Here is a 13,883-nt window from a genome sequence, read left to right as displayed (position 1 = left end):
TGTTTTCAAGATCGGTTAAGTTAATAGGTAGGAATGGGGTGTTTATTTAGGAGACCGCTATAGGAAATCACGCATACGCCACGTTCAGCCGCCTCACACAACGCTAACTAAAGTATACATTTAGCAAAACAGTTACAAAGCCAAAAAGAGTTCTAAAGAGACGCATGTAGTAGGCATGCTCCAGGATTTTCAGGATTTTCAGGATTTCTATCCAACTTTTTGGACACAAAAAGCAATTAACTCTCCGTATGTTCAAGGTGTACTTGTGTGTTTGAGAGTGTTTGGTGTCAATGCGCGTTTCTATGATATGGTTTGTGTGTGAGTTTGGTGTGTGTTTGTTTGTTTGGTGGGCGAGGGTGTGCGTGTGTGGGTGCTCGAGTGTCGATGTAATGGTGCATCGCTTATCGACTAGTTTAGAAAAAGGTAGTAAAAAATGTGAACGCACTTGGTAGAATCTCACCTGTGCTCAGCGTATAGTCCCAGCTGGTATCGGGCTCATTCTTGTAGACATTCAATTTCTCCGGCTGTAATTAAGTTATTGTAGTTTTCTTGCTTAAATTAGCTCAATTATCGATGATCGATCGATTGATTGATCGACCGATTGATCTTACCTTGGCATAATCGATTTTCAAGGTGCAGCATCCGGCATAAATGTCGGCTCCATTCAGATTCTCGCGCGCCCTTGTGGCCGCTTCCAGATTATCGAATTCAACCATGGCCTGTACTCCATTCTTTTTGAATATGACAATGCGCAGCACTTGGCCATGTGGATGACAGATTTTGTGCAAGACATCCTGAAATTAATTGGAATCGGGCGAGAAATTAGAAACGAATTCGAAAGGCAGAGAAAAATTTATGACCGAAAGTGGTATTTAATTTATATAATATTATGGTCACATTACTTAAATTCCAAACGTGAGAACTAAAGAACCCAAAAATTATAATTTTATTGAAGATATCTTTCTAGATTTATATCCTCTTCTCAAATATAGTAATTTCCCAAGATTTTCTCTGTGTAAATGTTTTGTTTTAAATTAAATTGCAGGACAGTGTGGTCAAATACACACAAATAACCCTAGATTGCCAAATCAATCAGAGCAAGGTGAATGGTTAATTGAAAATAAATGATTTTCCATTCCTTTGCATTGACCATCGTTTTGAAATTGACCATTGTGGACAATTTCACCTTGTTTACTCCCAATTTTATTTGACTATTTGCATTTGTTTGGCATAATTGGTATTTCGCATTTAGTTGGCCAAAACAGCCGAAGGAAGAGGAGTTTCTTCCGTGTCAGCTGTGTGAGGCTCAAGAACTCATTAGCATAATTTAATAAGCACTTGCCGCTGTACTATGCTAAAGAAATTTCCCAATTAACATTCATAAATTTTCGGAAATTACGTTAATGAGTTTCGAGTGTGCTAAAGAGAGCCTGCCAGCAGCAAAAGCCAGGGCGTGTCAAGTCTAGGCCAACAAGAATGAAATAAGAATACCGCGGTGGCAGTAGCAGCGTCTGGGAATTGATGGCAAATTATAATGAGCACTGGCCGTTGGCATGGAAATTTATGGAAAATTTAAGCCGCCAAATTTTCCGTCACCGTGCCCTTAAAAAACTCCCCCCTCTCTTTTTGAGAATCCTCCAACGACTTCTATTTATTCATTTTACAAGCGAATCGTTCGCAAGTCTTTCGTTGGCAGAGGGGAGCGTTTTTGGGTTGCTTAGGGGCCATAATGGGTTAAATGTTCAATTTGTTTTTACCTCCCTTTTCCCATTCCTAGAAAAATGGGTTGAAGGGGGGAAAATTGGAAAAGCGGCTTTTGTCTTCGCCTATTTTCCTGGGAGCAGCAATATTTTGTTATTCATGAAATTCATCGATAAGTCCTCTGGCTCATGAAATTTTGAATCTTGTTGAAAACTTTCAACATTGATTTGCATTAGACATGAGAAAGCGAAGTTCGGGGGAAATGGGGGTAGCTATTTGATTAGGCAAAATTCCATCGAATTTTTTTGGTCTATGCAAATTTCCAGTGGCAAATTGTTTGGGGCAACTTTGAAATAGGGGGATGGACGACTTTTTGTTATATATCGTTAAGATTGTTAAGTGCTGCGAAGCCATGACCATTTTCCAATAATGGGTTTTATAATTTTCTGCACAGAAAAAAAATTAAGATTAAATGGCTTTCAGTTTATAAAGATCAGATCTATCTAAGTTTCAAATGTAATCATCCGTCTGTATAAATGCTGAGATCTCGGAAACTATAAAACCTAGAAAGTTGGGATAAGACATGCAGGTTCTATAGGTTCTTACGCAGCGCAAGTTAATTTCAGCAGGGTGGCAAGCCAACTCTAAGGGCCACATTTTTAAAGATTTTGTAAAAGTGTAAATGAGATTTTGTTTTGATTGTCATTACCTATCTTCATTCCAAATATGGTTCCAGTCGGACTATCCACTAAAAAGTTACAGGCAAATAAAGAAATCGGCGCTTTGTTGCTAGCATGTCTCCATCTCTCTCGCACTCCCTCACTGAGTAGCGGGTATCTTATATTCGAGGCCGTGGACTATAGCGTTCTCTCTTGTTTTTTCTGTGTAAATTTTCAGTGTTCATTCTTTAGTTAACACTTCCTTACAAGTCATGTAACTGATAGTCATTGTGTGCGTTCTATTACTTAATTATTAATGCAGCAACCAGCTTACTCTTTCTTCTACTCCTCTATCAATATTTTTTGTTTGCCTTTTTACCCCAGTTCGCACACACTTAACACTTACCCCCTTTTCAAGACCCCCACAACCCCACTCCTCTGTCACTTGCAACCGCAAAAGTTTTCTAATTAGTTTTTGTGTGCTCACTGCGCTTTATAGTTGTGCATTCTGGCCATGGAAATACAGGAAAACAGAAGTGCCAAGCAGAGGAAGTAGACAGAAAGTGTGAGTTGTTCCAAAAGGAAATGGAGTGGGTGCTGGGAAAACACAGGCAGAAGTGTGGGCGAGTGAGAAAAGTGCAGTGAAAATACGTTTCTTTTTTCTTCGCCTCCCTCATTTTCATCTGGAATGACATTTTACAATTCGTTGCCGGCAATGGTGGAGAGCTGCATTTAATGCGATTTGCCAGAGGTCCTGCTGCAGGACAAGCGTCGTAAATGGAAAAGTCAACGGAGGAAACCAGGAAACTGGGAAACTGGTAGACTGGGCGCCTGTCGCTCGATGGCGCACAAAATGTCTGCAATTATTGTAAATAGCGCAATCATCGAGCAAGTCAAGAGCGTCGCATCCTCGAGGAAAAGCCGGAAAAGCGAAGGGCAAAAGTGTGGGAGGGTCAGGAAAAATTACTCCTGTTTATGAGATCAGCTTATTGAATAAATGAGGCGCGTGCTTTGGCACTTTCCCCCGCCTTTCACACGATTTTCTCCATTTCCCCCGTCGCCTACGGACTGATGGCCATTGGGCATGTAAAAGGAAAGGATATTCGACGAGCTGCCCACTCATTGTTTGCCGGTAATTTGAGTCCATTAGGTGAATGGCATTGGAGCTCCAGAGACGGAGGGCAGTTGAATGATGGAGGCTGATTAGAGCTGCTCTCCGGGGGATCGTCAACGTTCATGGGAAGTGTCAAGTCTCGAGGGTCCTCGATTGATAAATTGTTCAAAGCGATGTAAGTTAGGTACGTTTGTATCTGTGGGATGCGTGGTTTGTAATTACACTGAGAGCAATCAAAGTATAGAAAAAGCTTTTTAAATTAAAACGGAAAATTTTGCTCTATTAAAAACCGTTTAAACATAAATTAAGCCAATCGAATATCTAAGTTGCTAAATTATTCATTTAAACTGGGAAACAAAAAACCATCAACATACTTTTTGATTTAGGTCTAAAAACTTTGGCAAGAAAACTGAACAAGTTCAAGCAACATAAATATGAAATATAAGACTTTTGCTTGTTCAAATTTTCTTTTGGCCTATAAATCGCTGCAGCTAAAATAGTTCATTTGATTTCTAAATAAATAAAGCAAAATGAATTCAGAAATATTGGACTAAAATGTTTCCTATTTACCCCGACTATTCTACAGCAAGTCCGAATTTTATTATATAAAATACAACATAAACTATAAAAGATTTTTTTTATATATTTGCTATGCTTGTACTTACAATGCCAAATCTGCAAATACTCCTCAAGTAATTAAAATTTTAATTTCGGCAGCAAATCTTTCTAATCTGCAGTTGAGCATAAAGATTTCCACGAAAATGCAGCAGCTTTTTTAGAGCTCGCTGGCTGCAAAGCTGAAAAACTAGGGGCAAGCAAATAAAAAAGTTCAACATTTCACGAGCTGTTGAAATTAAAAAACTAATCCACAAGAAGGCGAGAAATAAAAATGCAAGCAACGAAGGCGGCGAAATAAAAAACACAAAAAAGTAAAAAACAAATAAACCGCCTCGAAATGAAAGTATTAATAAACCAGTGGGCGAGGCTGGAATAGGGGTGCGTCGATGGGCGGTGGGTGGTGGGGTATATAGCTATACACTATATAGCGCTGGACATCGGGGGCTGGAGCATGAAACAGTTATTTAAAAAATAAGAGCCAAGCTTGCGCGGCGATACATACGTAAAATTTTATGCGCACTATAACTTGTTCGACTGGCGGGCCCCCAAAAGAACAGGACGCCAAGGAAAAAAATGGGGGGGAAAAAAAAGGACAGCCAGCAGAAGCGGGAAAAATAAATTAATATTTTATCTAGAGCAGAGATTCGCTTGCACTGAACTGGCCACGCCCCTCCGACGACCGCCCACTGCCATGCATTTTGTTTTGCCGTTTTATGGCCATCATCAAAAGCGCATTAAAATTTTACTAAGGCGTCATGCCGGAGGAGTTGATGTGAAAACGGAGGGGGGGGGTTCTTTTCCAGGGTGATTGTCCAGGCGTGCTAAATATTAAATCAGCGCAATGCCAGCAACACAACAACAACATAAACAACATTGGGGAGGGAGGGGAGGTGGGGAGATGGCAGTCCCCCAAGTATACCGGGAAAACATTTTAAGCGGCTTTCCGCAGGTCCATCAACGTCCTATTCCAGCCATATCACTCGGCCCCACAAAGGACACAATAATGCACAGGATGGTCGGCGCGGAAATCGCATTAAATATTAATAATAATGTGTGCTTAGTGGCACGATATCAAATCATTTTGTGGTCAGCTATTGTCCTTTCATTTCCCATTTTTATGAGGCTGACATTTTAGCAGATCCAGAAATTAGGCCAAGCTATTAAAACCATTGTGCTGAAATATTACCCAGCTAAAGATTATTCAAGACTCAAAACAAAAACCATAAAAAGAGATATGAACTAATATATTGTTTGTGACAATAAAAGTCCTAATTAAAAACCTATTATTATTGTACGGGTTCTATATAAACATCATGTTTAGGTCTAAAATACGCTAATTATTACAAACAAACAAAATATTTAAGAACGAATGTTCTTAAAAATGTTCAAAGTCGTTCTTGATATTTTGATATTTTCTTTTCTTAGAAAAGGAAGTGTACGTATTTAAATTTAAAAATGCCATCGGGAAATGTGAATTTCCAGGGTGGTTCAGTGCCTTTTTGTTAGAAAAGGTGGTCCCGAGTTCAAATCCGTGCCGCGGATGGTTCTGACTTTTCTTTTATTAAAGAATTTTTTCAGCGTATTATTATAAACAAACTTGTCCGCGATGATATAAAAACCCCTTGCAATTGATTAAGGAATCAATACCAAACAAAAATGGCAGACATTTTAAATTACAGTATCGGACCTTACGATATCGCTCAACTCTACATAATCCCTGTTTAGTGTTCCGAACTGGTTTCTGCAATTCGATCAATTGTTATGGTTTGCTCAGGAACTGGAAGTCATTGAACCTAACGCAAAGAGAAGGAATAACAAACACAAATTGGAGTTCATTCGCCTTGCAATTCCCTGTTTTAGTGTGGTTATCCCCCTTCTTCGGATAACCGCAAAAATTCAACAAGTTTTTCGCTCGCCGTTCTTTTTTCGTTTTTGTAGCATTTGAATTTCTTATTGACCCATTTCTTCGGGGCAAAACATAAGGCGAAAAAGAGCCAAAGACTGAGCCCAAAACAGAACCCGAACCCGAACCCGTCCCAAGCCCATCTAAACCGGTTTCGAATCGAAACGTTTGCAACACTTTCCGAACTGCAGCTGCCAGGGGAAGGTCGCTCCGCGGGGAAAGCCTCTTGGCCAACAACTGCAACATCTCCTGCCCCTTTTTGCAAGTGCCGTTAGTTGTTAGCCAAAAGCAAGGCACAAAAAAACAGGAGAATCGCGGCCCTTGAGACCCAAGTAAGTTTCAACAACTGGAAAGACGGGTTTTTATCGAATCGTTCCCTTTTTTTATGCATTTCCTTTGAAGGCAAGACTTTGCAGATTTATTAGAGCCGAAAGTAAAGCAGATGAAGGAAACAAAAGAAATTAAATCCTGGCAAAAGCAATTGAAATACCAACAAGCAATTGCAGTGATTCGATTTTACTTATTTAAAGAGTAAATATTCGCCTTGGGTCAACAAAGGTGTTATATTTTTAATAGCTCGATAGATAAAAACATAAATTTATGCAGAAAGTGATCTACCCATTTGACCCATGGACAAACACAAATCGCAGGGCAAACCAAATGAAATGTCGTATCGGAAAAACATTTTACAAATATTATGCTATCATTTCGATTTTCATTTTCATTTCCATTTCACTCTCTCACCTCCATTTGCGTGTGCACAACCCCCTTTGCTCTGCATTAAAAACACGGAAAAATTAGCATAATACAAATTATCAAAATTGAAAAATCGCAGGGGCATAAAATATGCATACGTTCGTTTGGAAAAGCTGACGTGACTGTTGGGTGGAGTGAAAATAGAAATAGAAAAAAAGCAAATTGGAAAATTTGTATGTGAAAGTGACCGAATGGAGTAAGCCACAACAGACAGCTATCGTGGAAATTCGAAGCAGACAGAGAAAAGTCGAGAGGTAGAGACACTTCCGGCGGTTGAAAATGTGAGCAAAATGTAAATGAGTCAAAGATGAAGATACTAAACAGAGGGGCAGGCCAGGAGGCGGTGGTAAGGAAGCTGAGTGTCAGCTATAAAATATTGCCATTACCATTTAATTGAGGCCTAGGCAAAAAAGGGAAACTCGGAAAACTCTGCCAGCTGTGAAGTTGTTTTTAAGGGGCCAATGGATGCCTTTATTAAGTGCTATGCTAATGGGTGGAAATTGAGAACCCAAATTGTCAAATGCAAATTATTTTTGGTATTGCAAACGATTTTTAGGGTACAGCTGACCAGGAAAATTATTCCTTTTTGGTTGCCTAAAACTGAAAACTAAAATATTTTATATTTTTGAAACAGCACATTATATTTTAAAAAGACAATGCTTTTGTGAAAAGCCAAAATGTTTTGAAAAACTTCATAGAGCACAAGCAATTTTTTTTGGTTGAAAGCTAAAATGTTTTGAAAAACATCATAGAGCTCAAAGAATGTATCTATTTTATTTGTTAGTTGGAAAACCAAAAGATCTAATTGAAAATGAAGCAAAGTAATTCAAGATTTCAATTTAAAAAATGATAAATCCAATACTATCAAGGATTTTCTTGCGCGAATGTAAAAATTTCAAATTACCAAAACTGGAGAATTTGTATCTCGATCGTAAAAAGAGTTTTCTACCTTTGAAAGAAGAGAGTAATTTAGTATTTAACTGACTTTTTGTGTTTCAATTACGAAGTTACAGCCGAACAGTTATCTGTTTAAGGTCCGAAGGCTGGCAAACAATTCGGAACTCGATTTCTCTTGACAAATTCGGTGCTTACTCTTATCGCACCTTAACGCGGTGCTTAAGTGGCCATTGCCAAGGCAAAAAAGAGGCTGCTAATTTTTTTCAAGCACCAACCACCACTCCAAATCCCCCCCCTCAGCGGCAGCATCTCTTCAGTTTCAGTTTTACAACCAATAAAAAGATTTTTATGACCACAAACATTAAAATGTTCAAATTGAAAATAAGCAGAAAACAAAACACGACACACAAAGCAACAAAAGCGGAACATGAAAGGCAGCTCGAGGGGACACGAAAAGTGGAGGAAAGCATGAGATACATTTTAAACCAAATTTATGTGGCACAAAGGCAGCGCTGAAAGCTGAAGGAAGCGGAAGTTCCAGGGGATCCAGGAGATGGAGGGTTTTCGACAGGTTACCGGGGGCCAGCGCTCCTGTCAGTGGCAAACAAAAAAGTCCAAAGACGCAGCCCGCTTAATGTGTGTGTTTGAAGTTGGCCAACAGGCTAACGCCCAACAGGAAAAGCAGGGAAAACAGGGGGCGTGGCAGGTGGCTGCTACTGCTGCTGCTGCTGCTGCAAGCAAGAACCAAGACAATGCTGGGAAATTACCAAAGCACAAGGGCCAATTCGAGCATGAAAATGTAAACAAGACGCAAGGAAAAAAGCCAGGAGAAGGCAGGCGAAAATGTGTGTCGCAATTGGTACGACCTGTACAACGGGGCGGATGGAAAAGCGGTTCGAGCTGTACAACGGGGCGGATGAAAAGCGGCAGCAAGCAGCGCCGCAACAAAATCAACAGTTAGCCAATGAGCCTGAAAGTGGCAGAGAGGATGGCAGCAAAAAAAAAAAAGGTAGAAAACAACAACCCGTTAACATGGAACCCTCGGAGAACCATCCCAAAAGAGAGAGAGGGAAAGATGGATGTATAACGACTTGGGTGGCAGCAGGCGGTACCTGGTCTCCCTTTTGGTGGGCCAAATCCAGGTGGGGCCCCGCCAGAAGTTGCACAAGACAATTATAAACGTAATGGCAACAACAGTTGGCCAAGCCGGGGAGGATCCAACAAAGGTAGAGTGGATGAAAAAAGTATCGTTAGTGAGCAGCAGCTGAACGCATAAATTCCGTTTAACAATGTCAAGTGGGTGGGGTGGGGGTGGAAAACCAGGGGGTGGAAAAACAGAGACCAGACCCAGGGAAAACTGGTAAGACGCTGTGAACAACATCGCGTAGGTGTTGGTCGTTAGGCTAAAAAGCTAACGCAGATAATGTTCGTCCAGCTATAGCCCTCTTAGTCCCCCATTCCCCTAGTCATACACATAGTATACCCTTCTCTGTATATACAGAAAAATGTTGCATTAGAAGAAATGAATGTGGTGGTTGGCGGTGGTGGTGGTGGGGGATACTTGGAACTGTGTCAGGGTTGCAAAGGATTGCAGAGGAAATTAAAAAAGGGGATTGGAAAAGATGTTTTTGGGGCAAAGGCAGACCCTCGAAGGGAAATGGGAAAAGTTAGGCAAAAGCTAAGTGCTTAGAAGAAATTGAAAATACCGAAATTGCATTGCCTTATCTTTGTATAGGAGTTAAAATTGAAAACGAAGACATGGCCGAGATATAATAACCGATAAGCAGGAATGGGCAGGCAATAAAGGCAGCAAGCTCAAGAAAAAAGGTAGAAACATTAACACTAAGTCGAAAAATGTATATAAAAATAATTTCATTTTTAATGATATTGTAATAGATTTAAGGCATAAATGTTGTAAAAAGTAATGTGCTAGAAAGCAATTTGAATGTAAATTTAAATTCTGATAATAATTTTATATAAATAATGCATGTTTGAGATTTAAAAAATGATTTCGAGTAATAGCAACTCAGCAACACTGGCTGAGAACCTTTATTCGTTCTCCTTTTTGCACCTGCACCTTAAGAAATTAGGACCGTCATGATATTGTGATCAATTGATGAATACATTTAAGGAACAAATGTTGGTAAGGTATGGTAATGGTATTAAAAATAGTTTTAAAGTTATGAGTTTTGTAGATTTTTAAATCGATTTCGAGTGTTGGCAACTCGGCAACCCTGGCGGAGTGCCCTTATTCCTACTCCCTTTTTACCTGCACCTATTGCAGTTGGGGCTGTAATGATATTGTGATCAATTTATGGATAAACTTAAGGAATAAATGTCGAAACAAATAGTGTGCTAGAACCCAATTTTAATTCACATTTGAATGGTTTTAAAAATATTTTAAAAGTAGTGAGTATTGTAGCTCCTTAAATCGATTTCGAATAATGGAAACTCGGCAACCCTGGCGGAGTACCCTTATTCCTACTCCCTTTTCACCTGCACCTTATGCAATTGTGGCAGCAATTCCTGCCCCCATCCCCAATGGATTACTGCAGAGGCAGCGAAGGAGAAATTAGCAAGCAAACACGAGTAAAAGAAATAAATAAAAGGAACGACAGGCAGGCACGAAGGCCGAAGGACGAAGGATGGCTGGCAGTAAAAAAGGATAAACTGCGAGTGGATTGTGGGTGGTGGTCTGGTTGGAATCCTGTTGGAATGGCAGCCACACAAGCGACGTGCTCCCAACACTTCTTGAGTAATTCATAGAAAGGTCGTAAAAGTCGAGTCAAAGTAATTATGCTGGGTTACAAAAAAATAAAGGAAGCAAAAGGAGCCAAGTGAAGCCAGGAACCTGGATTCGGGATACAGGATTCAGGATTCAGGATCCAGAACCCGGGCCATTTAGGTTGTATGCAAGAGTTGTTAAGACAAATACACATACACACACACATCCGACGAGAGTTGCGTTAATTGAGTGGGCTGCGCATGTGGGCGGGGCTGAAGGCTGATGAAACGTGGACGGGGGGCGTGGCTGAGTGGGCGCGCTAAAGTGGCAGACGCTGCCTCCTTCCTTGCGCCTTCTGCTTTCAACGGCGGCATCAAGTGGCAAAAAGCCGCAGAAGTATGCAACAATTTTCAGCAACCAAGAAGAGGGCCGAGGGCGAACTTAACCCGGGCTTTCCGCCAGCGTAAAGGTGTAATGAATGTGCCTGAGGCTCTACTTTATGTATATACGGCATTACAATTCGCCTTTAATTGCTGAAAGCCCACAAATTACAAAAAGGAAAGACGGATGGGCTAATGAAACATGCGGGTGCAAGGCAAACGGAAGAGAATTCTCAATGGATATGCAAGCGGAATTACGCGGATCCCGAGGTTCCCATTTGAATTTCAAGCAGCCGGAGGGATAATGGTTTATTTCAATGGAAGTAATAATGTATGGGGATCACATCTTAAAGCGTGTATACTTAACACATTAAGAAAATTAAGCATTTGTTCTTAGGTAAGACATCTTAAAGGTTCTTCGTAACAAACAAATGTAATATATTGATTCATAACTAGACTCTTATTTAGATAATTGCTTATCAATTAAAATTCTGGAAAATTCTGACTATGTTAGGATCGACTTAACTTCTTGAAAACCTCTTGAACAATTCACGAAATATCATTAAACATCCAGAGCTAACTACTCTCAGTGAAACACAATTATCAGTCGTCAAGACAATATCAATAACACACATCCTTAAACACACTGTATTCAATTAATCGGTACTTTGTTTTCAATCCCCCACAAGCTCTAGCCTGCACAAGCATGTTGCAAACTGATTTAGCCATCGATCCGTCGTCAAGTTGAATTGCCATTTTCAATCCAAGTGGGCCAAAGGGTAATAATTACAGCTCGTCTCATTAGCCATTGGGTATTAGTTGCATTTGGTGCAATTAGCAGGACCCAGAGCTGCGCCATTCAACTTGCTAACTGGCTCAAGGATAAATAATGGACACGATTGCTCGTGCATAAATGCAGAACCCTATTGACATTAATTGAATGAACCAATATGGACAGTTAGTTATTGAAACATGTCAGGATGAAAAGAGGCGGTGCAGGAAAGTTGGATGGGTTCGAGGTCCGTTGGCTAAGCAAACATGTCGAACAACGCGACTTGGACAAATGAGAAGGGCAGCCATCGATGACGAATGTGTGCATGTCAGAACTCGACTTGCCCGAAAGAGATCTCTCCTTGGCGAATGAAATTGCCTTGACACTTGACATTTGACAGCTGGAGGAAAAAATTCAAAAAATTGTTGTGAAGCGTGCTTCAAATTTGACATATTGGATTCCTGCAAACGAAAGCCGATTTCGAATCGGCAGATCCCCTTATTTGCCAACTACCCCCAATCCCTACTTCTTCAAAACTTCCTTTGTGTGCTTATGCTAATGTGCGTAAAAAGCATGCAAATTTCCATGGCAAGGAATAAATCTGGGGAAAATTAAAGGGCGGCGATTGAATTGGTTCACATGCCTCACAGACTCCTATTTTTTCTCCCGCCCCCCCCCCCCCCCCTGAGATTGTACCAATGGACATCCTGCGGTGAGAGCTGCCAGGTCCACGATTCATTTCCACGCCGCATATATGAATATAAATGGTGCATCACCATCAGCGCCTTGTTTTTGTTTTTATTGCCGCGCGCTGCGGTCGGAAAAAGCCTCACGCAGAAATTGAGTTATAATATGGCCAGGCCAAAATGTGGGTGGAGTTGGCTGAGAAGGAGGAGGTGGTAGCTCCACTGTCATCCTGGCCGCTTTATGTGCATGTATAGCACACATTTTGGGGCGTGTGCATCATTTGGCCTGTGTGTGCGTTGCGAAAAATGGCAAAATGGCCAACAAAACCAAGAGCGAGCATGGCCAAACGCTAAATAAACTATGCAAGAAATTTATGCAAATTTTATACAATGCTCAAGCATTTAAAACCGACTACTACTACCACCTAGACTTTTGTACATGGAGAGGCGGCGGCAGTCAGAGAATGGTTGAAATCGTTTGTGATGTTGTTGGCTTTTTGGGTTGTCTATCTCCGTGGGGCTTACAGTCATGGCTAAAACTGATTACTCGCCTGGCCAGGAGAAATGCGGCGGTAAATGGGATTCCAAACACTGATTGCAATAAAGCCACAAATTCGCAAAAAGAATGGGTAAAGAATTTTGGGGTTGCTTGGCCAACGTTGAATACGTCGGAGAATATAGAAAAACCAAGAACACTTTTCGGCCTTGTGCGTCTAAAATATAAAAGAGATTTTGGCTAAAATGAATGCAATTTATTGTGGATCATATTTTTAACGAGGTTAATGGCAAACGTTTCGAGAAATTGGATTGAACATTTAAATTGCTTCTCCAAAGGTGACATAATTCATTTTTATTTATTTCTTATATATTTCTAAAGCTCTTAGTCCTCTTGAAAAATGTAAGAAGTTGAAAAATTGTTGACTTGCTTTGTTCCATAATTATTCTAAGCTTTTTTGTTCGCTGGCAAAACAAACTGCCTCAGCTTAGTCTTCGATGAAGGCTGCTCTTTTTTATTTCCTTTGAGTTTCTCGGGGGCTTTTCCCGCTGACCAAGTCAAAATATTGCACTGGTCAACTATTGTGAACTGCGGTCGAAGGGCCACTCCTTCACAGGACGTCCTTCCTTTGGACAAAGGAAACTCGGAACTAGAAACTGGTAACTGGTTACTGGTAACTCGGAACTCTGGGCCAGCACCTCGAAACCGCGCTTGCTGCTGCGGTTGCCGGCAATTTGTGTTGCATTGTTTGAAATTTTCGGCAGCATTCTGCAAGCAGCTGACAGTCCAGCTTCCTTCGCCTTTTGCGGTGTAGGATGGTGTTTTTTTCCTTCTCTCCTTGCCGAGATGTTAAAACAAATGTTGCTTTAATGCTGCGGTCTTGCCAGTTGACCGGCCAACTGACGTTTTGCCTCCTGCCTTTTGGCCTTTATTTCCGGCCAGCAACAGCAAGGAATCCTGGCTAATGTGATTGCTGAATGGCGTGCTTCCGGCTGCAAGCAAGTCACTGCCAAATTGATTAAAACAAAGGCTTTTCCCAGGCACAGTCGACAATCAAGCCTAATGAAGACATACATAGACCAAATTTGCTAGTTCATCCTGGTCAGATGAGCTGGGTTTAACCATTCAGACTCTCTGTCTTTCCTCACAGGAAATAAGCCCTGCAATAAACGCTTC

The 13,883-nt window shown here is 40.8% G+C and overlaps 1 protein-coding gene across 23 annotated transcripts in view; it reads right to left on the bottom strand.

Annotated features, from left to right (window-relative positions):
- sm (heterogeneous nuclear ribonucleoprotein L) overlaps positions 1–13,883 on the bottom strand; it is a 109,366-nt gene that overhangs the window by 48,461 nt on the left and 47,022 nt on the right. For 12 of the 23 annotated variants that reach the window (XM_070995188.1, XM_036813233.3, XM_070995189.1 and 9 more), the window contains exons 4-5: positions 612–794; positions 461–524 (exon numbers count right to left, since the gene is read on the bottom strand). In XM_070995188.1, the coding sequence (XP_070851289.1) occupies positions 461–524; positions 612–794 (247 nt within the window). Of the gene's footprint in view, positions 1–445; positions 525–611; positions 795–13,883 lie in introns of all 23 variants that reach the window. The other 11 variants (XM_017073319.4, XM_065863399.2, XM_065863393.2 and 8 more) reach the window with 1 other exon arrangement.

This window comes from Drosophila suzukii, chromosome 2R (genome assembly GCF_043229965.1).
Source record: "Drosophila suzukii chromosome 2R, CBGP_Dsuzu_IsoJpt1.0, whole genome shotgun sequence".
NCBI lineage: Eukaryota > Metazoa > Arthropoda > Insecta > Diptera > Drosophilidae > Drosophila > Drosophila suzukii.
This window is presented reverse-complemented; position numbering and strand designations above follow the sequence as displayed.